Source organism: Phyllobates terribilis, unplaced genomic scaffold (genome assembly GCF_046119375.1).
Source record: "Phyllobates terribilis strain yellow unplaced genomic scaffold, ASM4611937v1 Scaffold_209__1_contigs__length_3470805, whole genome shotgun sequence".
Taxonomy (NCBI): domain Eukaryota; kingdom Metazoa; phylum Chordata; class Amphibia; order Anura; family Dendrobatidae; genus Phyllobates; species Phyllobates terribilis.
The window spans coordinates 2,774,038-2,798,523 of NW_027362969.1; the positions used below are offsets into that span (position 1 = coordinate 2,774,038).

The following is a 24,486-nucleotide window of genomic DNA, read 5'->3' on the forward strand; positions in this document are numbered from 1 at the left end:
TGGTCCAACTAAACGCAAACCAGATGGAATAGCATGCCACTGCAAGATGCTGTGGTAGCCATGCTGGTTCAGTATGCCTTCCATTTTGAATAAATCCACAACAGTGTCAGCAGCAAAGCACCCCCACACCATCACACCTCCTCCTCCATGCTTCACGGTGGGAACCAGGCATGTAGAGTCCATCCGTTCACCTTATCTGCGTCGCACAAAGACACGGTGGTTGGAACCAAAGATCTAAAATTTGGACTCATCAGACCAAAGCACAGATTTCCACTGGTCTAGTGTCCATTCCTTGTGTTCTTTAGCCCAAACAAGTCTCTTCTTCTTGTTGCCTGTCCTTAGCAGTGGTTTCCTAGCAGCTATTTTACCATGAAGGCCTGCTGCACAAAGTCTCCTCTTAACTGTTGTTGTAGAGATGTGTCTGCTGCTAGAACTCTGTGTGGCATTGACCTGGTCTCTAATCTGAGCTGCTGTTAACCTGCGATTTCTGAGGCTGGTGACTCGGATAAACTTATCCTCAGAAGCAGAGGTGACTCTTGGTCTTCCTTTACTGGGGCGGTCCTCATGTGACCCAGTTACTTTGTAGCGCTTCATGGTTTTTGCAACTGTACTTGGGGACACTTTCAAAGTTTTCCCAATTTTTCGGACTGACTGACCTTCATTTCTTAAAGTAATGATGGCCACTCGTTTTTCTTTACTTAGCTGCTTTTTTCTTGCCATAATACAAATCCTAACAGTCTATTCAGTAGGACTATCAGCTGTGTATTCACCTGACTTCTGCACAACACAACTGATGGTCCCAACCCCATTTATAAGGCAAGAAATCCCACTTATTAAACCTGACAGGGCACACCTGTGAAGTGAAAACCATTTCCGGTGACTACCTCTTGAAGCTCATCAAGAGAATGCCAAGAGTGTGCAAAGCAGTCATCAAAGCAAAAGGTGGCTACTTTGAAGAACCTAGACTATAAGACATATTTTCAGTCGTTTCACACTTTTTTGTTAAGTATATAATTCCACATGTGTTAATTCATAGTTTTGATGCTTTAAGTGTGAATGTACAATTTTCATAGTCATGAAAATACAGAAAAATCTTTAAATGAGAATGTGTGTCCAAACTTTTGGTCTGTACTATATAATCAAAAGATGTCAGCAGAACATCGGATGGAGTCAGTTTATTATCTGCAATGGAGCAGCTTAACATTGTATGTACCTTTGACATTGCTATGTAGTCCAAACCATCAGAGCAGTTAAAGACCACACACTGCACGGCCAGCGCCTTGGCCAAATCTTTGGTGGTCTCAGTTTTTCCTGTGCCGGCCGGACCTTCTGGAGCTCCACCAAGATTTAGATAAAAAGCACCGATCTACCAATGAAACATGAAAGAACTGGTATGAAATATCAATAATAATTGCTAATAAGTTTCATGCATCATACAAAAGTCAAAAACATTTCTGAGCATAACCCATCACATCATAGCAGAGTCCGCTAGCATCGGTCAGTGAGCGGAGTGATGACCAGGCGTGGGGAGCTGCCCAGGTACTCATAGGCGGACTTCACATTGCAGTTGATGATTCGCACTCTCGCATTCTCATTCTCCCAGTAATAGCGGAGTTGGGCAAGCCACCGGAAGTCTATTCATGAGAAACTCCTGAGGAATGTAGGAAAAGATAGTCAACCTCTAAGACACTGCAGAATCACAAGGGAGAGTTTCTAAAGGGAAGGCAAATGCACATACATTATAGGACAAAACTCCTAGTCACCAAATTCTGCTTTTTTCATTTAGTCCCATTGCCCACGGTGTATAATATCCGGACTCTCAGCCCCCAGTTTATAAAATCCGGCCTCTCGCCTCCCCCGGTGTATAACATCCACCCCTCGCCCCTAGTTTAGTATAACATCTCTCCCCTCGCCCCCCCCGCCAGTGTATAAAATCCATCCCCTCAACCCCACTGTATAACATCCAACCCCAAGCGCTCCATTGCATAACATCTGGCCCCCAGGGTATAACATCCGGCCCCCAGCCCCGGTGTATAACATCTGTCCCCTCGCTCCCTCCCCCTGGTGTATAACATCCGGCCTCTCGCCCCCCCGGTGTATAATATCCGTCCCCTCGCCCCCCCCCGCCAGTGTATAAAATCCATCCCCTCAACCCCACTGTATAACATCCAACCCCAAGCCCTTCTTTGCATAATATCCGGCCCCCAGCCCCGGTGTATAACATCTGTCCCCTCGCTCCCTCCCCCTTGTGTATAACATCTGGCCTCTCGCCCCCCCGGTGTATAATATCCGTCCCCTCGCCCCGGTGTATAATATCCGTCCCCCCGCCCCTGGTGTATAATATCCGTCCCCTCGCCCCTGGTGTATAATATCCGTCCCCTCGCCCCTGGTGAATAATATCCGTCCCCTCGCACCTGGTGTATAATATCCGTCCCCTCGCCCCTGGTGTATAATATCCGTCCCCTCGCCCCTGGTGTATAATATCCGTCCCCTCGCACCTGGTGTATAATATCCGTCCCCTCGCACCTGGTGTATAATATCCGTCCCCTCACCCCTGGTGAATAATATCCGTCCCCTCGCCCCTGGTGTATAATATCCGTCCCCTCGCCCCTGGTGTATAATATCCGTCCCCTCGCCCCTGGTGTATAATATCCGTCCCCTCGCACCTGGTGTATAATATCCGTCCCCTCGCACCTGGTGTATAATATCCGTCCCCACGCCCCCCGGTGTATAATATCCGTCCCCTCGCCCCTGGTGTATAATATCCGTCCCCTCACCCCTGGTGTATAATATCCGTCCCCTCGCACCTGGTGTATAATATCCGTTCCCTCGCCCCTGGTGTATAATATCCGTCCCCACGCCCCCCGGTGTATAATATCCGTCCCCTCACCCCGGTATATAATATCCGTCCCCTTGCTCCTCAGTGTATAACATCCAGCCCTCGGACAGTATAACATCTAGCCCCTCGTACCCCTAGGGTATAACATCTGGCCCCTCGGCCTTGTATAACATTAAGACTCTCGCCCCCCACCAGTGTATAACATCAATCCCCACGCCCCCGGTGTATAACATCCGCCCTCCCATGCTGTGTGCTGTTACTAACATATGACAGAACGGCTGGTGGTGCAGAGCTCTCTGATACCAGCGCGGTCCTGTAATAGGAGCCACCGGGGTAACAAGTCTGGATATTACATTTCTTCCCTCCTAAATCTTCCCCCATCACATGTGAGTGATATTATTAAGGAGTGGAAGGAACTGCAGCAACTCAGGAGACCCCAGAACATTACAGAGCGGGGTCACTGAGTGCTGAGGAGCAGAGGGCAGAACGCTCTCCTGACTCCATAACTGCAGAGTCCAGATCTACTTTGGTAACAACATCACCACAAACACTGCGCCCCCACCTGGAGCTTTATGGCCGAGCAGCTGCATGCAGCCTTACATCACCAAGCACGATGCCGAGCGTCGGATGGAGTGGTGTGAAGCCGCCACCACAGGACTCTGGAGGAGACCTGTTCTGTGCAGTGACGGATCACACTTCTCTATCTGGCATCTGATGGACGAGTCTGGATTTGGTGAATGCCAGGAGAACGTTACCCTATTAACTGCATTGTGCCCGCTGGGCAGTTTGGTGGTGGAGGTATGGCCTTGTTTTTAGGGGGTGGTCTAGGCCCCTTAGTTCCAGTGAAAAGATATCTTAATGCTTCAGCACAAGACATTTTAAACAATTGTAGCTTCCAACCCTAAGGGAATAGAAGAGCAGAACTGTTTCCCACACGTTCTCAACCTCAACCCCACTAAACACCTTTAGGATGATTAATTAGAACAAATACTGGAGAATGGCAGCATAAATATGTCACCGCCACATAGGGAAGAGCAATGTCAGGCACACATCAATTACATTGCCATATGTCTGCTCAGGCTTAGAATGGCTGACCACTCGGAGAATGACATAATACCTACAAAGAAACCGAACAAAAGGTCATTAAAGGAATTGACATAAAACCCCTTTATTAGTCCATCCATGGTTATAGAACGACACTGCACAGAGGAGAGCACACACACCATTGATAGAAAATATTACAAACCGCACCTAGGCCATCCAAACCACTGACTATAAAGAAGATCAATTGTGGCAATGAGTCATATACAGGGGATGCCGACACCTACAGATGCCAAAACATTCCTATATAGGGACCACCATCTCAATATGCAGAAATGACTACTGCCCCATAGACGTCATTGTAAGTACACCCCAAGATTGCTTTACTGTGACAAGATCAATTGTGTCCTATGAAAACTCAAAGAAAAGAGGGGGGAACATAACATAGATATGGAAAGAACATAGGAATATGGTGAAATGTATGAAGGTGCTCTGCATACTGAGCTGTGATATCTGTAGAGGGACGGACTCCATATTAACATCCTGGATATGGATTAGAATAGGAGGCCATAAAAGCCCCTGTAGGTGTAATGTGGAGGGGGCACAATACCTTTCTCCATGTAGTGTATAATAAATAGAACATGGTATTGGAAAGTTTGCTGCCAGCCATGATGTTTGCACAAACCTGTTTCGATCATTTCCCTGACCACGTCACGAGCGTGCCCCTCTATGGTGACGAGAGCCCCCAATGTGCTGCGAGTCTGCTGGGACAATTTGCCTCCTCGCAAATTGCTCCAAATACCCAGATGTACCTCTATAAAACCCTGCTACAAACAGCATGGAAAACTCAATGCAGATGGATTAATTTTATGCTGGTATTATGGGAAATCCCATACAATGTCTTCCCTTATTGGTAGATATGACGAGAGTAGAGATGAGCGAATGGATTTGCAGGACTCTGGTCCAACAGTCCGGTCAGTATTCCACGGCCGCAGGACCGGAGCCCCGTGAACCGGCATCTCCGGCTCCTCTTTTGATGTCGATGTCATAGTTGTGGTGTGAGGCACAAATGACATCACGCCTGGCCGGCTAATCAAAAGAGGAGCCAGGGATGCCGGCATGTAAGAGGCGGTTAGCAAGGCTCCCATCCAACAGCCACAGACTACTAACCTGCTCTCTTAGACCAAGGTCCTGCAAATTTAGTTGCGCATCTCTAGACAAGATGCATGAATCAATGCAAAATCCCAACAATACTATGGAGCCTTTTGGGTACCTTCAAGATATTGAGCCGCTGTACAACTGCAACCCCCAGGAGAAGACCCCTGGGCAAGAACACTACATGGGCTCTTTGCAGTCTAATAACGTACTGTGAAATAAGCTGCTTGCATCTTTGGATGTGAATGTGGGTCCCCTTACCTCTGTTGCACCAATGGTATATCCCCCCCTGGAAACTCCTATAAGCTGCGTCTCTGGGTATGACAGTCTATTAGCAGGAGAACTCATGAAGTCTGTCTATGAATGTATATATATGTATTTCTCCCAGAAAATTATTACAATTACACGTTTTGTTGTTCACATGTTTATTTCATTTGTGTATATTGGAACAACACAAAAAGAAGATATTAGTCAACAATTTTGGTTCTCAAGTCCTCAGACAGTTCTCTTCTCCTCTTTCTGTTCTCCCTGCTTAGTGTGGCACGTAACAACGCAAAGACTGAGTCAACTTTTCCCCTTTGTATCAGGTTTCAGGTGTGATTTTCATATTGCCCGCACCTTTTACTTGCCACAGGTGAGTTTGAACGAGCATCACATGCTTGAAACAAAATTGTTTACCCACAATTTTGGAAAGATGCCAACAATTTTGTCCGACCCATTTATGGGGTTTTGTGTGAAATTATATCCAATTTGCCTTTTTTTGTGTTGTTCCAATACATACAAAGGAAATAAACATGTGTATAACAGAAAATACACATGCAATTTTTTATGGAAAAATACTTCATTTTCTGGAACAACTTCAAGGGTGCCAACACTTCCGGCCATGACTGTTTATAGTGAAGCAACCTTGATCAGTAAAGGAGCTTATGCCGTACCTCCGGGCCACTGCCGATAGCTTCATGCACTTCACTTGTCCAGAACATGAGACACACAGAGCACGACCTGTCCCGGCCATTCCCTCACCCAGTCTTTTCTTGCAGTCGCAGGGTATGCCTTTTAAAAAAGAAAGTTAAATTACGTTGACAGAAGCATTTAAGAGAGGGACAACCTTACTAGTATTATCTAGCAAATTCATTTCTACCGATTGCAGGTAGAAGATCTGCTACCTGGCTCTATAGCAAGAGATACATCATCCACAAATCATTCACTGCCGCCAAATAATCTTATACAAATATAAAAGAACTAGATGGTGGCCCGATTCTAATGCATCGGGTATTCTAGAATAGGTATGCGGCCGACCGGGTGCAATCAGCAGAGCTGTGTTTAAATTTGGCGCCAAAATCGCTGATTGGTCGCGTTCGGCAACCGCGACCAATCAGCAAAGCGGTGTTTAAATTTGGCGGCAATATCGATGATTGGTCGCGGGCGGCGGCCGCGACCAATCAGCGAACCGTGTTAGTGAGGACTGGAGAGCGTGTTTAAATTTGGCACCAAAATCGCTGATTAGTCGCGACCAATCAGCCGAGCGGTGTTTAAATTTGGCGCCAATACTGCTGACTGGTCATGGCCGCCGACCGCGACCAATCAGCAGAGCGATGCAGAGTGGGGTTTAAATTCGGCGCCAAAATCACAGATTGGTCGCCGGCCGTGACCAAACAGCAGAGCATTCTTTAAATTTGGCGCCAAAATCGCTGATTGGTCGAGGCCGGCGACAGCGAACAATCAGCAGAGCGTTGTTTAAATTTGGCGCCAATCTTGCTGATTGGTCGCGGATGGCGGCCGCGACCAATCAGCAGAGCGGCGTTTAAATTTGGCGCCAATCTCGCTGATTGGTCGCGGCTGGCGGCCGCGACCAATCAGCAGTGCGGTGTTTAAATTTGGCACCAAAATCGCTGATTAGTCGCGGCTGGCGGCTGCGACCAATCAGTAGAGCAGGGTTTAAATTTGGCACCAATAATGCTGATGGGTCTTTGCCGGCGACCGCGACCAATCAGCACAGCGGGGTTTACATTTGGCCCCAATGCTGCTGATTGGTCTCGGCCGGCGACCGTGACCAATCAGCAGAGCGTTGTTTAAATTTGGCACCAAAAACGCAGATTGGTCGCGGCCGGTGGTTGCGACCAATCAGCAGAGTGAGGTTTAAATTTGGCGCCAATACTGCTGACTGGTCACGGCCGACAACCGCGACCAATCAGCAGAGCGTTGTTTAAATTTTGCGCCAATACTGCTGATTGATCTCGGCCAGCGACCGCGATCAATCAGCAGAGCGTTGCTTAAATTTGGCGCCAATCTCGTTGATTGGACGCGTCCGGCGTCCGCGTCCAATCAGCACAGCAGTGTTTAAATGTGGCGGCAAGATCGGTGAATGGTCGCGGCCGCTATTTAAATGTGGCGCCCAAATCGGTGATTGGTTGCGGGCAGCGGACGCGAACAATCAGCAGAGCGGTGTTTAACTTTAGCGCCAAGATCACTGATTGGTCGGGTGTGGAGAGCGCGACCAATCAGCGAATCGTATTGGTGAGGAGCGGGGAGCGGAATCGTATTAGAGAGGACAGGGGAGCGCCCCTGCCTGTGCGGCTACTTCCGCTGCGAGAACCCGGGACATGAGCGGGCGCTCGGAGCAGAAGTATCCGGACCCGCAGCGCCGCTCCCCGGTCCCCCCTTCACACCCTAGCCGCTGATGTCCCCACAGTATCCGCAGGGTGTTACAAAGGTCCGGACATTTGTGTTCAAAATCGCTGATTGGTCGCTGGCGCTGCCCGCGACCAATCACCGATTTGGGCGCCAATTTTAAATATCGGCCGCGACCAATCACCGATCTTGGCTCCACATTTAAACACCGCTGTGCTGATTGGTCGCCGACGCTGGGCGCGACCAATCACCGATTTTGGCGCCACATTTAAATTTAAATAGCGGCCGCGACCAATTGGATGTCAGCGCCGCTCTCCGGTCCTCCCTTCACACCCTAGCCGCATGGATGTCAGCGCCGCTGCCTGTGCGGATAGTTCCGCTGCAAGAACCCGGGACATGAGTGGGCGCTCGCAGCAGAAGTATCCGGACTCGCAGCGCCGCTCCCCGGTCCTCCCTTCACACCCTAGCCACTGATGTCCCCACAGTATCCGCATGGTGTTACAAAGGTCAGGACATCTGTGTTAAAAATCGCTGATTGGTCGCTGGCGCTGGCCGCGACCAATCACCGATCTTGGCGGCAAATTCAAACACCGCTGTGCTGATTGGTCGCCGACGCTGTGCGCGACCAATCACCAATTTTGGCGGCACATTTAAATAGCGTCCGCGACCAATCAGTACAGCGGTGTTTAAATGTTGAGCCAAGATCGGTGATTGGTCGCGGCCGATATTTAAATTTGGCGCCTAAATCGGTGATTGGTCGGCGGCAGCGTCAGCGACCAATCAGCGATTTTTAACACAAATGTCCGGACCTTTGTAACACCATGCGGATACTGTGGGGACATCAGCGGCTAGGGTGTGAAGGGAGGACCGGGGAGCGGCGCTGCGGGTCGGGATACTTCTGCTGAGAGCGCCCGCACCGATCTTGGCTCCACATTTAAACACCGCTGTGCTGATTGGTCGCCGACGCTGGGCGCGACCAATCACCGATTTTGGTGCCACATTTAAATAGCGTCCGCGACCAATCCGCACAGCGGTGTTTAAATGTGGAGCCAAGATCGGTGATTGGTCGCGGCCGATATTTGAATGTGGCGCCAAAATCGGTGATTGGTCGCTGTCAGCGTCCGCGACCAATCAGCACCGTAGTGTTTAACTTTTGCGGCAAGATCCGTGATTGGTTGTGGGCCAAGACCGCGACCAATCACCGATTTGTGCGGCACTTTTAAATAGCGTCCGCGACCAATTGGATGTCAGCGCCGCTCCCCGTTCCTCCCTTCACACCCTAGCCGCATGGATGTCAGCGGCGCTGCCTGTGCGGATACTTCCGCTCCGAGAACCCGGGACATGAGCGGGCGTTCGGAGCAGAAGTATCACGACCCGCAGCGCCGCTCCCTGGTCCTCCCTTCACACCCTAGCCGCTGATGTCCCCACAGTATCCGCATGGTGTTACAAAGGTCCGGACATTTGTGTTAAAAATCGCTGATTGGTCGCTGGCGCTGCCCGCGACCAATCACCGATTTGGGCGCCAAATTTAAATATCGGCCGCGACCAATCACCGATCTTGGCTCCACATTTAAACACCGCTGTGCTGATTGGTCGCGGCTGATATTTAAATTTGGCGCCCAAATCGGTGATTGGTCGCGGGCAGCGCCAGCGACCAATCAGCGATTTTTAACACAAATGTCCGGACCTTTGTAAGACCATGCGGATACAGTGGGGACATCAGCGGCTAGGGTGTTAAGGGAGGACCGGGGAGCGGCGCTGCGAGTCCAGATACTTCTGCTGCGAGCGCCCGCTCATGTCCCGGGTTCTCGGAGCGGAAGTATCCGCACAGGCAGCGCCGCTGACATCCATGCGGCTAGGGTGTGAAGGGAGGACCGGGGAGCGGCGCTGACATCCATGCGGCTAGGGTGTGAAGGGAGGACCGGGGAGCGGCGCTGACATCCATGCGGCTAGGGTGTGAAGGGAGGACCGGGGAGCGGCGCTGACATCCAATTGGTCACGGACGCTATTTAAAAGTGCCGCACAAATCGGTGATTGGTCGCTGTCTTGGCCCGCGACCAATGACTGATCTTGGCGCCAAAGTTAAACACTATTGTGCTGATTGGTCGCGGACGCTGACCGCGACCAATCACCGATTTGGGCGCCAAATTGAAATATCGGCCGCGACCAATCACCGATTTTGGCGCCAAATTTAAATATCGGCCGCGACCAATCACCACAGCGGTGTTTAAATGTGGAGCCAAGATCGGTGATTGGTCGCGGGCAGCGTCGGCGACCAATCAGCACAGCGGTGTTTAAGTTTTGCGCTAAGATCAGTGATTGGTCGGGTCCGAAGACCGCGATCAATCATCGAATCGTCTTGGTGAGGACCGGGGAGCGGCGCTGCCTGTGCGGCTACTTCCGCTGCGAGAACCCGGGACATAGCGGGCGCTCACAGCAGAAGTATCCCGACCCGCAGCGCCGCTCCCCGGTCCTCCCTTCCGCATGGAGGTCAGCGACGCCGGCGGTCCTTCCGCTGCTACCGGCCGGGAGATGAGCGCCTCGCGGCGCTCATCTTCCGGCTGCATCTCCATCCCGCAGATGGGTCCGTCGGTCGGGTTCCTTCTGCTGTTGCCGGCCGGGAGATGAGCGCCTTGCGCCGGTCATCTCCCGGCTGCATCGCCGCTCAGCTCCGTCCCGCAGATGAGCCGCTAACGGCCGCCATCTTTTTTTAGAAATCCCCCGGCGCTGATTGGCCGCTGCCGGACCAATGAGCGACGCGGGATTTCCTGGACAGACAGACACACAGACAGACAGACGGGATAAGACGATTATATATATAGACTAGATTAGTTTCAATTAATGCTTTTGGTCTGTATGTAGATCCGTACCATTCGTGACCGAGCAATAACATCATGCACGCTCCTTAACATGACATCTTCCCCTTGGATGAGCCACTTCTCCACGGCCCCCCGAGCCTCGGAGGTGGAGATGGTCTGGATGAGCTCTACGCGTTCCCCCTCGGTGCTGTACATGGCTTTGATGTCCAGGTTAGGAAGGAGCTCCAGCTTTGCTATGCCTTCAAAGCCCTTCTTTAGATGTGGTTGGACCCGCAGAGGATCTTTAGTCTCAGAGAGAATTTCTAGCATTTCATTGTTGTACAGGAAGAAAAAGCTAAAGCGAAAATGCACAATATGATAAAGATGTCATTAAAGTATTGGGTCAGGCGCCATTTGTATTAGTGTCTATGTGAGAAAATAGAAAAGCAAAGCTTTAAAGTAAAGATTCAGTCCCCATACACATTGGATTAAAATAGTTTAAACCTGACGATTGCAGCAGGACCGGCCTACCCACTGATGTGTATGGGGGTCTCCTGACTCTCCCCCGATAGAGGATGTCAGGGCCAGAAGGATCGGGCAGATGGGATTTCAATACCCGGTCTTTTGGTTCTCAGGGGAGATAACCCGCTGCCGGAGGTGTCCAGTACCGACTTTCTCCTCTCTCCCCATTAAAACCACATGACTGTTCAGCAGAATAGGTGGGAGTCAGGAGAAATAGCCAAATAACCATTCAGACCACGGGTATCTCATATGTCATGCGTATGGTTAGCTTAAAGGGGCTATCCAGCTTTGGGAACTTTTTTTTATTTAACTGAAATGTGTATTCCCATCTCCAGGATTCTACCCCAATATGTAGTATGCGTAATAATAATAATATTAGCAAATACCTCCAATTAGAAGTTTAGTATAGTTCTTCTGATTTGTTTTGTTGCTTACCCCATGTGCAGGGCATTGCAGTAGCTTAGGTTACGACCACTAGCAAATAACTGTCACTATATGAGTGGTCGTAACCATGGATACCGAAGCTACTGCAATGCCTTGCACATGGGGAAAGCGACATAGTGAATCAGAAGAACTATACTACACTTCTAATTGGAGGTATTTGCTAATATTATTATTATTACTACGCCTACTACATATTGGGATAGGATCTTGGAGATGGGAATACCCATTTAATTGCGAGTATTTGCGACAATTCAGTTTCATTAAAAATGTTGCACCGTTAGGCTTTTTGTTTCCTGCACATTCAGCTTTGATGTGATCTGTGGTCATAAATCGGCTAAGAGGAGCTGAAAAAAGACAGATTAAAAATAAGTCCAATAGCCAGCGCAACACAGAGCCAATAGAAGGCAAACAGTGCAAAATTATTAATGAAATCCAATTACAAAAATGATTTCAATGCGTTTAAATAAGAAAAAAAAATATTTAAGGAATATATACAATCATTGCAACAAGTGAAAGGACTATACCGTGGGAAAAAAGCCTCTTCTTCTCCAGATAGGCATTCAGCCCTTTCATGATTTTATCCAGAAGCACATTGCTGTCCTGAAGTTTCTCCAGAAGTCCGGTCAGAGAAGTGGCGCTTAAAACCTAAAACAAAGTAGATAGCCCATAAGTAAGATTCCATTATATAGTTATAGAGACTGAAAAAAGGTCACATTCATTGACTATTGTGCCAATAGTTTATATTAAAAGAAAAATTAGAACCTATTTGGATAGAAAATAGAAGATGCGGGAGGCTGGAGTCCAGGCAGTGCGGAGCCCCATAACCCGGGATCCTTGTGATGGAAGCATCAGGACACGGACTCTTGGAAAACATCAATCCTGGATGCAAGATGACCGTGCTTTCTTGTATCAGTCCACCATGAAGCATCCATTTACCTTCGGGTCTTTAACGCAATGTTTCATGATCTCTCTCCAGTTTCTGTCCACAGTCTGGAATAAGCGTCCTTCTTCAGGCATTTGCTGCATGATGTCCTCAGAAGAGAAGATTAAAGCCACTGGGTCGGCACCTTCAGCCATTCATCAATGGTTTCCTGGATCCTTATCAGTCGTTCCTCCCATTGCTTAAAGGAGGAGAGCAAAAAGTTAATTACACATAAAATGAAAAGGATAGAAAAAAAATGCTATCATTTTAGAAGATAAATTATCAATGGATATGAATTCTGAATTGTTGGACATTTGTAGGGAAAGTTTGGCGAGACTCCTTGATACCATCCCCTTTACATGTAAGCTGGAGCCGCATGTAACTTTAGCCTCGGAGATCCTAATGAAACCTTAGCTTCTGCTAATAAGCAAGTGAAGATTTTAAGCTGAGTGACAACATTTACTGTGGGTGGGAACTCCTTAATCCCTTCAGGACCGGATAATTTTTTGTTTTGCATTTTTTCCTTCCCTTCTTCAAAAAGCCATACATTTTTTAATTTTTCCATTGATATAGCTGCAAGAGGCTATGTAATGTGCTGTAGCTTAACCCCTTCCCAACATATGACATACTGTTAAGCCATATGCCATGTTCCTGCAGATGTGCAAAATTTGGACCTGGGCCCCCACCAGCATGTTGGTCAGATGTATGGGCCCTTGTAGCATTCTAGATCCGATAATGATGCGCGTGTTCGTCCCTGCCTTGGATGTTTCCCATTGTAGCCCCATCCTATAATAATGTCTCTCATTCTAGGCCCCTTCCTGGTATAATGTTCCCCATCCTGCGCCCCTTCCTGTTATAATATCCCCGATCCTGGGCCTCTTCCTGTTATAATATCCACCTTCTGTGTATAATACCCCCCATCCTGAGCCCCTTTCAGCAATAACGTCCCAATCCTGGGCTCCTTCCTGGTATAATGTCCTTGGTCCTGGGCCTCTTACTGTAATAATGTCCCCCATCCTGGCCCCTTCCTGTAACAATGTCCCCAATCCTGGTACAATGTCCCCCATCCTATAACAATGTCCTCCATCCTGGTATCCTGTCCCCCATCCTAGGCCCCATTCTGGTATAATGACCTCCATCCTTGTGCCCTTCCTGGTGTAATGTCCTTCATCCTGGCCCATGTCATGGTATAATGACCCCCATTCTGGTATAATGCTCCCTATCCTGGGCCCTTTCCTTGTATAATGTTCCCCATCCTGGGCCCCTTCTTTATATAATGCTCCCCATCCTGGGCCCCTTCCTTGTCTAATTCTCCCCACCCTGAGCCCCTTCCTTGTCTAATGCTCCCCATCCTTGGCCCTTTCCTGGTATAATGTTCTGTCGTTCTTTTCTAATACATTAAATAAACAAAAATAAATGATTCTTCTTACCTTCCTGAGCTCCCACGACATGCGGCGTCTTCTTCTGTAGCTGATTTCAGTGTGCCGGTAGAGGCAGCGCATGACGTCACTTCCATGCGTCGCTCGTGACTGGCACGCCGACATCAGCTACTGGCCTTTGATTGGCTGGCGGCATGCATTGCAGCTCAGGGACCCGGCATGTCCCTGCGCAGCAATATACTTCAGCCGAATGTGCGTCCTCAGACTGTGGAAGTGCCATAAATATATGAGATGGGAATACCACTCTGCCACTGTGCGTTCCTTTATGCACTTTACCCTCCTTTTTGGCACTCTTTGTGGTAAGAGACTACCTTAAAAAATGTTTTATATGACATGTATCTGATTATTTGTGGGCAGGAGCATTATTTAGATGGATACCTGATGCATATGGCAAGTGTAAATCCAATGACTATGGAATACTTATGGATTACTTTTTGATATATTATTACACTCCTTGGATTGTCTTGATATACTAACCTTATGCTATATTATCTATATTGCTCATGTCCCACTGTGACCATATGCGTGACCATATATGTATACTTTGTAACATATCTTGCTACATTGGTAATCTAATTAGTGTCTTTATACTATCCGTATTATGTCATTTCTCTTTTTACTATGTACGTTTTTTAACTTGATGGAATAAAAATTTATATTTTTTACGCCAATTAACTCTTTCTTCTCCTATGTACCCATGTGTTTCATGAGTTGGCTCAGTTTGGCAAATCTGGGATATATTTCCCCCCGGATATGCCAACTTTACCCCTATAGGGTCTATTTAGTTGTATCACTCTGAGTCTATGTCTGATCCAGAGATACAATAATGAACATGAATCCTTATATATCACGGATCTTGCAGCCGCCTTTACCTGCTTGGACATAAGTGTTACATAGTTACATAGTTTAAAAGGCCGAAAAAAGACAAGCGTCCATCCAGTTCAGCCTATTTCTTGTGCACTGCAGCTATTCCGCAGCGTTGATCCAGGGGAAGGCAAAAAAAAACCATGCGGTATAGGCCAATTTACATCATTGAGGAAAAATTCACTTCCCGACTCCAATCTGGCAGTCAGATTAAATCCCTGGATTAATTAACTATCACTAAGCATAAGATGTAATTTTATTGTTCTCAAGAAAGGCGTCCAGTCCTCTCTTGAACTCATTAAGTGAGTTGGACATCACCACTTCCTCTCCCAGAGAATTCCAGAGTCTCACAGCTCTGACCGTAAAGAATCCCCTTCTATGCTGGTGCAGGAACCTCCTTTCCTCCAGACGCATAGTGTGCCCCCTCGTCTTTGTCACCATCCTTGGTATAAACAGGTCATGGGAGAGATCTCTGTACAGCCCCCTGATGTATTTATACATGTTTATGAGGTCTCCACTAAGCCTTCTCTTTTCCAACGTAAATAGGCCTAATTTGGACAACCTCTCTGGGTATTTTAGTCCCTCCATTCCCTTTATTACCTTAGTCGCCCTCCTTTGTACCCTCTCTAGCTCCAATATGTCTTTCCTGAGTACCGGAGCCCAGAACTGTGCACAATATTCTAAGTGCGGCCTTACCAGCGCTTTACACAGAGGAAGAACAATGTTCTCATCATATGCCCCTATTCCTCTTCTGATGCATGCCATGACTCTATTTGCCTTCGCAGCTGCTGCCTGACACTGGGCACTCCAATTTAATTTGCTGTTAACCAAGACGCCCAGGTCCTTCTCCATGTCAGATTTCCCCAACGGTTTCCCATTTAATATGTATGGGTGACTGCTGTTTTTCTTTCCCATGTGCATGACCTTACATTTATCGGCATTGAACCCCATTTGCCATTTTTTGGCCCAACTCCCCAATTTATCTAAATCTTCCTGTAGCTGTGCCCTATCCTCATCTGTATTAACTACGTTACAAAGTTTAGTATCATCTGCAAATATTGCTATTTTACTATGCAACCCTTCCACTAGATCATTAATAAATATATTAAATAATATAGGGCCCAAGACAGACCCTTGAGGCACCCCGCTAGTCGAGACGCAGTTATAAAAGGAATCCAATTTGTCCGCATTAATCAACTGCAGGGCATCTTGATTGGCAAATAGATTGATCACTTTGGGGTACCAAGTGTTCAGCAACTTTTCTTCTGTCTTGGCACAAGCCAAGGATCCGCTGTTCCTCAGGGATTCACATTCTACAGGACCCCTGGACCCGACAAAGAATAAAGCACTTTATCATATTAAACCTGACAGGGCACACCTGTGAAGTGAAGACCATTTCCGGTGACTACCTCTAGAAGCTCATCAAGAGAATGCCAAGAGTGTGCAAAGCAGTCATCAAAGCAAAAGGTGGCTACTCTGAAGAACCTAGAATATAAGACATATTTTCAGTTGTTTCACACTTTTTTGTTAAGTATATAATTCCACATGTGTTAATTCATAGTTTTGATGCCTTCAGTGTGAATGTACAATTTTCATAGTCATGAAAATACAGAAAAATCTTTAAATGAGAAGGTGTGTCCAAACTTTTGGTCTGTACTGTATATATCCACCCATATACAGTATACATATACACACATATACAGTATACATATATACACACCCATATACAGTATACATATATATACACACATATACAGTATACATATACACACCCATATACAGTATACATATACACACATATACAGTATACATATATACACACATATACAGTATACATATATACACACCCATATACAGTATACATATATACACACATATACCAGTATACATATATACACACCCATATACAGTATACATATATACACATATACAGTATACATATATATACACACATATACAGTATGCATATATACACACATATACAGTATGCATATATACACCCATATACAGTATACATATATACACACATATACCAGTATACATATATATACACCCATATACAGTATACATATATATACACACTTATACAGTATACATATATACACACCCAGTATACAGTATATATATATATACACACCCATATACTGTATATATATATATATATATACACACCCATATACAGTATACATATATACACACATATACAGTATACATATATACACACATATACAGTATACATATATACACACCCATATACAGTATACATATATACACACATATACCAGTATACATATATACACACCCATATACAGTATACATATATATACACACATATACAGTATACATATATACACACATATACAGTATGCATATATACACCCATATACAGTATACATATATACACACATATACCAGTATACATATATATACACCCATATACAGTATACATATATATACACACTTATACAGTATACATATATACACACCCAGTATACAGTATATATATATATACACACCCATATACTGTATATATATATATATATATACACACCCATATACAGTATACATATATACACACATATACAGTATACATATATACACACATATACAGTATACATATATACACACATATACACACACATACCAGTATACATATATATATACACACGCCCATATACAGTATACAGTGGTGGCCAAAAGTATTGGCACCCCTGCAATTCTGTCAGATAATGCTCAATTTCTTCCTGAAAATGATTGCAATCATAAATTCTTTGGTATTATTCTCTTCATTTAATTTGTCTTCAATGAAAAAAACACAAATAGAATTGTCCTAAAGCCAAATTGGATATAATTCCACACCAAACCTAAAAAAGGGGGTGGACAAAAGTATTGGCACTGTTTGAAAAATCATGTGATGCTTCTCTAATTCGTGTAATTAACAGCACATGTAACTTACCTGTGGCACCTAACAGGTGTTGGCAATAGCTAAATCACACTTGCAGCCAGTTAACATGGATTAAAGTTGACTCAACCTCTGTCCTGTGTCCTTGTGTGTACCACATTGAGCATGGAGAAAAGAAAGAAGACCAAAGAACTGTCTGAGGACTTGAGAAACCAAATTGTGAGGAAGCATGAGCAATCTCAAGGCTACAAGTCCATCTCCAAAGACCTGAATGTTCCTGTGTCTTCCGTGCGCAGTGTCATCAAGAAGTGTAAAGCCCATGGCACTGTGGCTAACCTCCCTAGATGTGGACGGAAAAAAAAATTGACGAGAGATTTCAGCGCAAGATTGTGCGGATGGTGGATAAAGAACCTCGACTAACATCCAAACAAGTTCAAGCTGCCCTGCAGTCCGAGGGTACAGCAGTGTCAACCCATACTATCCGTTGGCGTCTGAATGAAAAGGGACTGTATGGTAGGATACCCAGGAAGACCCCACTTCTTACCCCAAGACATAAAAAAGCCAGGCTGGAGTTTGCCAAAACTTACCTGAGAAAGCCTAAAACGTTTTGGAAGAATGTTCTCTGACCAGATGAGACAAAAGTAGAGCTTTTTGGGAAAAAGCATCAACATAGAGTGTACAGGAAAAAAAAAGAGACATTCAAAGAAAAGAACACGGTCCCTACAGTCAAACATGGCGGAGGTTCCCTGATGTTTTGGGGTTGCTTTGCTGCCTCTGGCACTGGACTGCTTGACCGTGTGCATGGCATTATGAAGTCTGAAGACTACCAACAAATTTTGCAGCATAATGTAGGGCCCAGTGTGAGAAAGCTGGGTTTCCCTCAGAGGTCATGGGTCTTCCAGCAGGACAATGACCCAAAACACACTTCCAAAAGCACTATAAAATGGTTTTAGAGAAAGCACTGGAGACTTCTAAGGTGGCCAGCAATGAGTCCAGACCTGAATCCCATAGAACACCTGTGGAGAGATCGCAAAATGGCAGTTTGGAGAAGGCTCCCTTCAAATATCAGGGACCTGGAGCAGTTTGAAGTGACCGCGGGCAAGGCCGCGCATTGGTATCTATGATCTGGCCCAGCAAGATCCCCACACACAGACTCTATCTTGACAACCGTATCTTTACTCGCATACATTTTTAACACAGCAAAGAAAAAAAAACAATAAATGACAACCGTAAATATGCACAGTAATAACGTGTACTGATAAGCTGACCCTCACTGTCCCTACTCACACGTTACCAGTCCTTTACTCCAGAAGGATGTGTCCCCCGTCGCAGGCCTGTCTGTCTTTGCAGGAAGGCGTCCCAGCCGGAAAAAAAACAGGAACAGCAGAATTCGCGGAAACAAAGGAAGGGATACTTCGGCCTCTCGCCAGAGGTCCCGCTTACAGTCTCTCTGATCCGGATAGAAGCTCTGGTGGGTCCCCTTATGTAGTCCACACTCCAGTAGCAGGGAGTGTAACAGCTGAATCCTTCAGCAGTGCAGGAGCTGGGGAAGGCTCCGAGGATATGGTGTCAGATAGAAGAAATCACGTTGAGAGTCTCTCCTGCGCCACACACGAGGGCCTGCACACCGTCCTGGCTCTTTTCACAGACCACAGCAGACTCTGCGCGCGCTTTTTCCTGCTTCCCACTTTGGTCACGTGACTCTCTAGGGCGGGACACAGGAGGCTCAGTCTTTTTCTCTGTCATCACACCCTGCGCAGGTGCAACCTCTGGCCACAAGGTGGCAACATCATCCTGTGTAATCACTTCTGTAACAGGCTCTATATCAATTATCACAGAACAGCCAGAGACGGCCAGCTCACTACAAGTTTGCCAAAGAAGAATGGTCTACAATTCCAGCAGAGCATTGTAAGAAACTCATTGATGGTTACCGGAAGCGGTTGTTCGCAGTTATTTTGGCTAAAGGTTGTGCAACCAAGTATTAGGCTGAGGGTGCCAATACTTTTGTCCGGCCCATTTTTGGAGTTTTGTGTGAAATGATCAATGATTTTATTTTTGCTTCATTCTCTTTTGTATTTTTTCCTTGCAAGCAAATTAAATGAAGATAATAATACCAAAGAATTTGTGATTGCAATCATTTTCAGGAAGAAACTGAGTATTATCTGACAGAATTGCAGGGGTGCCAATACTTTTGGCCAGCACTGTACATATATATATACACACACATACAGCATACATATATACACCCATATACAGTATACATATACACACATCTACAGTATACATATATATACACCTATATACAGTATACATATATACACCCATATACAGTATACATATACACACATCTACAGTATACATATATATACACCTATATACAGTATACATATATACACACCCATATACAGTATACATATATACACAGTATAGATATACACACACATATACAGTATACATATATATACACACACATACAGTATACATATATACACACCCATATACAGTATACATATACACACCCATATACAGTATACATATATACACACCCATATACAGTATACATATATATATACATACAGTATGCATATACACATATACAGTATACATATATATATATACATACATATAGAGTATCTATAATATAACGCTACAAGCGTCCCTCTGTCTGAAGCCTTTATAGTCTGCGCTAGTGCGACACGCCTGCACAGTCTGGCTCCAGACTGAAGAACGCATGGAGCCGTTACAGGTAAGAGGAGTGTATGGTGCAGGAGATCACGGTATGCTTATACACTGAACACATACCGCGATCTCTGGCGCCATACTTACATACTTACCTGACCGGGATGAGCGCTACCGCGGCGCTTCTGTTCGGTCCGGAGTCCGGGGGAAGAGGGAGGCATTGAAATCGGCACATGCGCATAGCGCTATCCGGCGCCATTTTACTGAAGACACATTTGCAATGTGTCTTCAGCAAAATGGAGCCGGACAGCGTGGTATGAGCACACGCGTACTTCGGCGCCGCACTCCTCCCCCGGCCTCCAGCAGAACGGGAAACAGCGCTGGAGCACAGGGAAGAAAGGTGAGTATAAGTGTTTATTTTCTTGTATTTGTGTGTAGCATGATAGGGATGAGGGGTGCCATACATACCAGGATTGGGGGGTGAGGGGTGCCATACATACCAGGATTGGGGGGTGAGAGGACCATACATACCAGGATTGGCGGGTGAGGGGACTATCCATACCAGGATTGGGGGGTGAGGGGTGCCATGCATACCAGGATTGGGGAGTAAGGGGACCATGCATAACAGGATTGGGGGTGAGGGGACCATGCATAACAGGATTGGGGGTGAGGGGTGCCATGCATAACAGGATTGGGGGTGAGGGGTGCCATGCATATCAGGATAGGGATGAGGGGTACCATGCATACCAGGATTGGGGATGTGAGGGGGTACCATAGATACCAGAATAGGGATGAGGGGGTACCATGCATACCAGGATTGGGGGTGAGGGGTACCATGTATACCAGAATTGGGGGGTGAGGGGACCATGCATACCAGGATTGGGGCTGAGGGGTGCCATGTATACCAGAATTGGGGGGGACCATGCATACCAGGATTGGGGATGAGGGGTGCCATGCATACCAGGATTGGGGAATGAGGGGTGCCATGCATACCAGGATTGGGGAATGAGGGGTGCCATGCATACCAGGATTGGGGGTGAGGGGTGCCATGCATACCAGGATTGGGGAATGAGGGGTGCCAAGTATACCAGGATTGGGGGTGAGGGGTGCCATGCATACCAGGATTGGGGGGTGAGGGGTGCCATGTATACCAGGATTGGGAGGTGAGGTGACCATGCATACCAGGATTGGGGAATGAGGGATACCATGTATACCAGAATTGGGGGGTGAGGGGACCAAACATACCAGGATTGAGGGGTGAGGGGACCATGCATACCAGAATTAGGGGGTGAGGGGTGCCATGTATACCAGGATTGGGGAATGAGGGATGCCATGTATACCAGAATTGAGGGGTGAGGGGACCATGTATACCAGGATTGGGGGATGAGGGGTGCCATGTATACCAGGATTGGGGGTGAGGGGTGCCATGCATACCAGGATTGGAGAATGAGGGGTGCCATGTATACCAGGATTGGGGGGTGAGGGGACCATGCATACCAGGATTGGGGGGTGAGGGGACCATGCATACCAGGATTGGGGGGTGAGGGGACCATGCATACCAGGATTGGGGGGTGAGGGGACCATGCATACCAGGATTGGGGGGTGATGGCTGCCATGTATACCAGGATTGGGGAATGAGGGGTGCCATGCATACCAGGATTGGGGAATGAGGGGTGCCATGCATACCAGGATTGGGGAATGAGGGGTGCCATGTATACCAGGATTGGGGGTGAGGGGTGCCATGCATACCAGGATTGGGGGGTGAGGGGTGCCATGTATACCAGGATTGGGAAGTGAGGGGACCATGCATACCAGGATTGGGGAATGAGGTGTGCCATGCATACTAGGATTGGGGGGTGAGGGGTGCCATACATACCAGGATTGGGGGGTGAGAGGACCATACATACCAGGATTGGCGGGTGAGGGGACTATCCATACCAGGATTGGGGGGTGAGGGGTGCCATGCATACCAGGATTGGGGGGTAAGGGGACCATGCATAACAGGATTGGGGGTGAGGGGACCATGCATAACAGGATTGGGGGTGAGGGGTGCCATGCATAACAGGATTGGGGGTGAGGGGTGCCATGCATATCAGGATAGGGATGAGGGGTACCATGCATACCAGGATTGGGGATGTGAGGGGGTACCATAGATACCAGAATAGGGATGAGGGGGTACCATGCATACCAGGATTGGGGGTGAGGGGTACCATGTATACCAGAATTGGGGGGTGAGGGGACCATGCATACCAGGATTGGGGCTGAGGGGTGCCATGTATACCAGAATTGGGGGGGGACCATGCATACCAGGATTGGGGATGAGGGGTGCCATGCATACCAGGATTGGGGAATGAGGGGTGCCATGCATACCAGGATTGGGGAATGAGGGGTGCCATGCATACCAGGATTGGGGGTGAGGGGTGCCATGCATACCAGGATTGGGGAATGAGGGGTGCCAAGTATACCAGGATTGGGGGTGAGGGGTGCCATGCATACCAGGATTGGGGGGTGAGGGGTGCCATGTATACCAGGATTGGGAGGTGAGGTGACCATGCATACCAGGATTGGGGAATGAGGGATGCCATGTATACCAGAATTGGGGGGTGAGGGGACCAAACATACCAGGATTGGGGGGTGAGGGGACCATGCATACCAGAATTAGGGGGTGAGGGGTGCCATGTATACCAGGATTGGGGAATGAGGGATGCCATGTATACCAGAATTGAGGGGTGAGGGGACCATGTATACCAGGATTGGGGGATGAGGGGTGCCATGTATACCAGGATTGGGGGTGAGGGGTGCCATGCATACCAGGATTGGAGAATGAGGGGTGCCATGTATACCAGGATTGGGGGGTGAGGGGACCATGCATACCAGGATTGGGGGGTGAGGGGACCATGCATACCAGGATTGGGGGGTGAGGGGAAAATGCATACCAGGATTGGGGGGTGAGGGGACCATGCATACCAGGATTGGGGGGTGATGGGTGCCATGTATACCAGGATTGGGGAATGAGGGGTGCCATGCATACCAGGATTGGGGAATGAGGGGTGCCATGCATACCAGGATTGGGGAATGAGGGGTGCCATGTATACCAGGATTGGGGGTGAGGGGTGCCATGCATACCAGGATTGGGGGGTGAGGGGTGCCATGTATACCAGGATTGGGGGGTGAGGGGTGCCATGTATACCAGGATTGGGAGGTGAGGGGACCATGCATACCAGGATTGGGGAATGAGGTGTGCCATGCATACTAGGATTGGGGGGTGAGGGGACCATACATACCATGATTGGGGGGTGAGGTGTGCCATGCATACCAGGGTTGGGGGGTGAGGGGACCATACATACCATGATTGGGGAATGAGGTGTGCCATGTATACCAGGATTGGGGGGTGGAGGGACCATGCATACCACAATAGGATGGGGGCAGCACAAATACCAGGATGGGAGACCATATACCAATAAAAATGCTCGCCACCCGGGCGTAGAACGGGTTCAATAGCTAGTACATATATACACGCATATATACAGTAATACAGCATATACATACACATATATATACTGTATATCCCCCCCCACACACACATATATACAGTAATACAGCATATACATACACATATATACTGTATATACACACACACATATATATATATATCTGGCGACAGGGCCCCGCTGCGTCCTCTGTGTCTCTGTACAGATATAAATAACACGTACTGGATCCAGCACAGGTGACAGTCTGCCATAGAGCTGACGTGCAGTACATACACTGTGTTATGGGGGCGCTCACCTGTGCGGACCCCGCGCTCCGGCCGCTACTTCTCTGCTCATATAAGGTCTCTCTTTCTGCCATTAAATAATTCGGTTGTCATGGCAGTGGAGGCGGGGCGTTGGTAGGGGGCGTGTCTGGTATAGGGCAGATTGGGGCGGGGATGTCATGCAGTGCTTGTCTCATCGCTGTAATTTCCTGCTGATGCCACCTGGTGGACAGCATTGGTCAGTACGCGCTGAGAATGCTCACATGGTGGGGGAGGGGCAGCTTATATATGTATATACACAGTCACAATGCAGTTAGGGTTATGTTCACACAGTGTTTTTTTAAACGTTTTTTTCCACATTATAAAACTCAGTGTTGTCAGGAAAAGCATTGCATGTATTTTTGATGTATGCCTCATACAAAATACATTTTTGAAGATTTTTTTTAATCTTCCATCCTATACTCGGGCACTGGCTGTATATTGTTGAGGCCCCGGG

At 47.4% G+C, this 24,486-nt stretch overlaps 1 protein-coding gene across 2 annotated transcripts; it reads right to left on the bottom strand.

The window, feature by feature from the left end:
- Positions 1–1,063: 1,063 nt before the first annotated feature.
- LOC141213718 (dynein axonemal heavy chain 12-like) lies at positions 1,064–24,140 on the bottom strand. 2 transcript variants are annotated; one of them, XM_073665299.1, is made up of 7 exons: positions 24,023–24,121; positions 16,034–16,140; positions 12,367–12,551; positions 11,955–12,075; positions 10,537–10,819; positions 5,971–6,088; positions 1,064–1,651 (listed from the first exon to the last, which is right to left on the bottom strand). In XM_073665299.1, the coding sequence occupies exons 3-5, from the start codon at positions 12,505–12,507 to the stop codon at positions 10,788–10,790; spliced, it is 294 nt and encodes a 97-aa protein (XP_073521400.1). In that variant the 5' UTR covers positions 12,508–12,551; positions 16,034–16,140; positions 24,023–24,121; the 3' UTR covers positions 1,064–1,651; positions 5,971–6,088; positions 10,537–10,787. The 2 variants fall into 2 exon arrangements, with proteins under 2 accessions (XP_073521400.1, XP_073521401.1); XM_073665300.1 differs by lacking the exon at positions 16,034–16,140 and having other exon boundaries at positions 24,023–24,140.
- Positions 24,141–24,486: the final 346 nt, after the last annotated feature.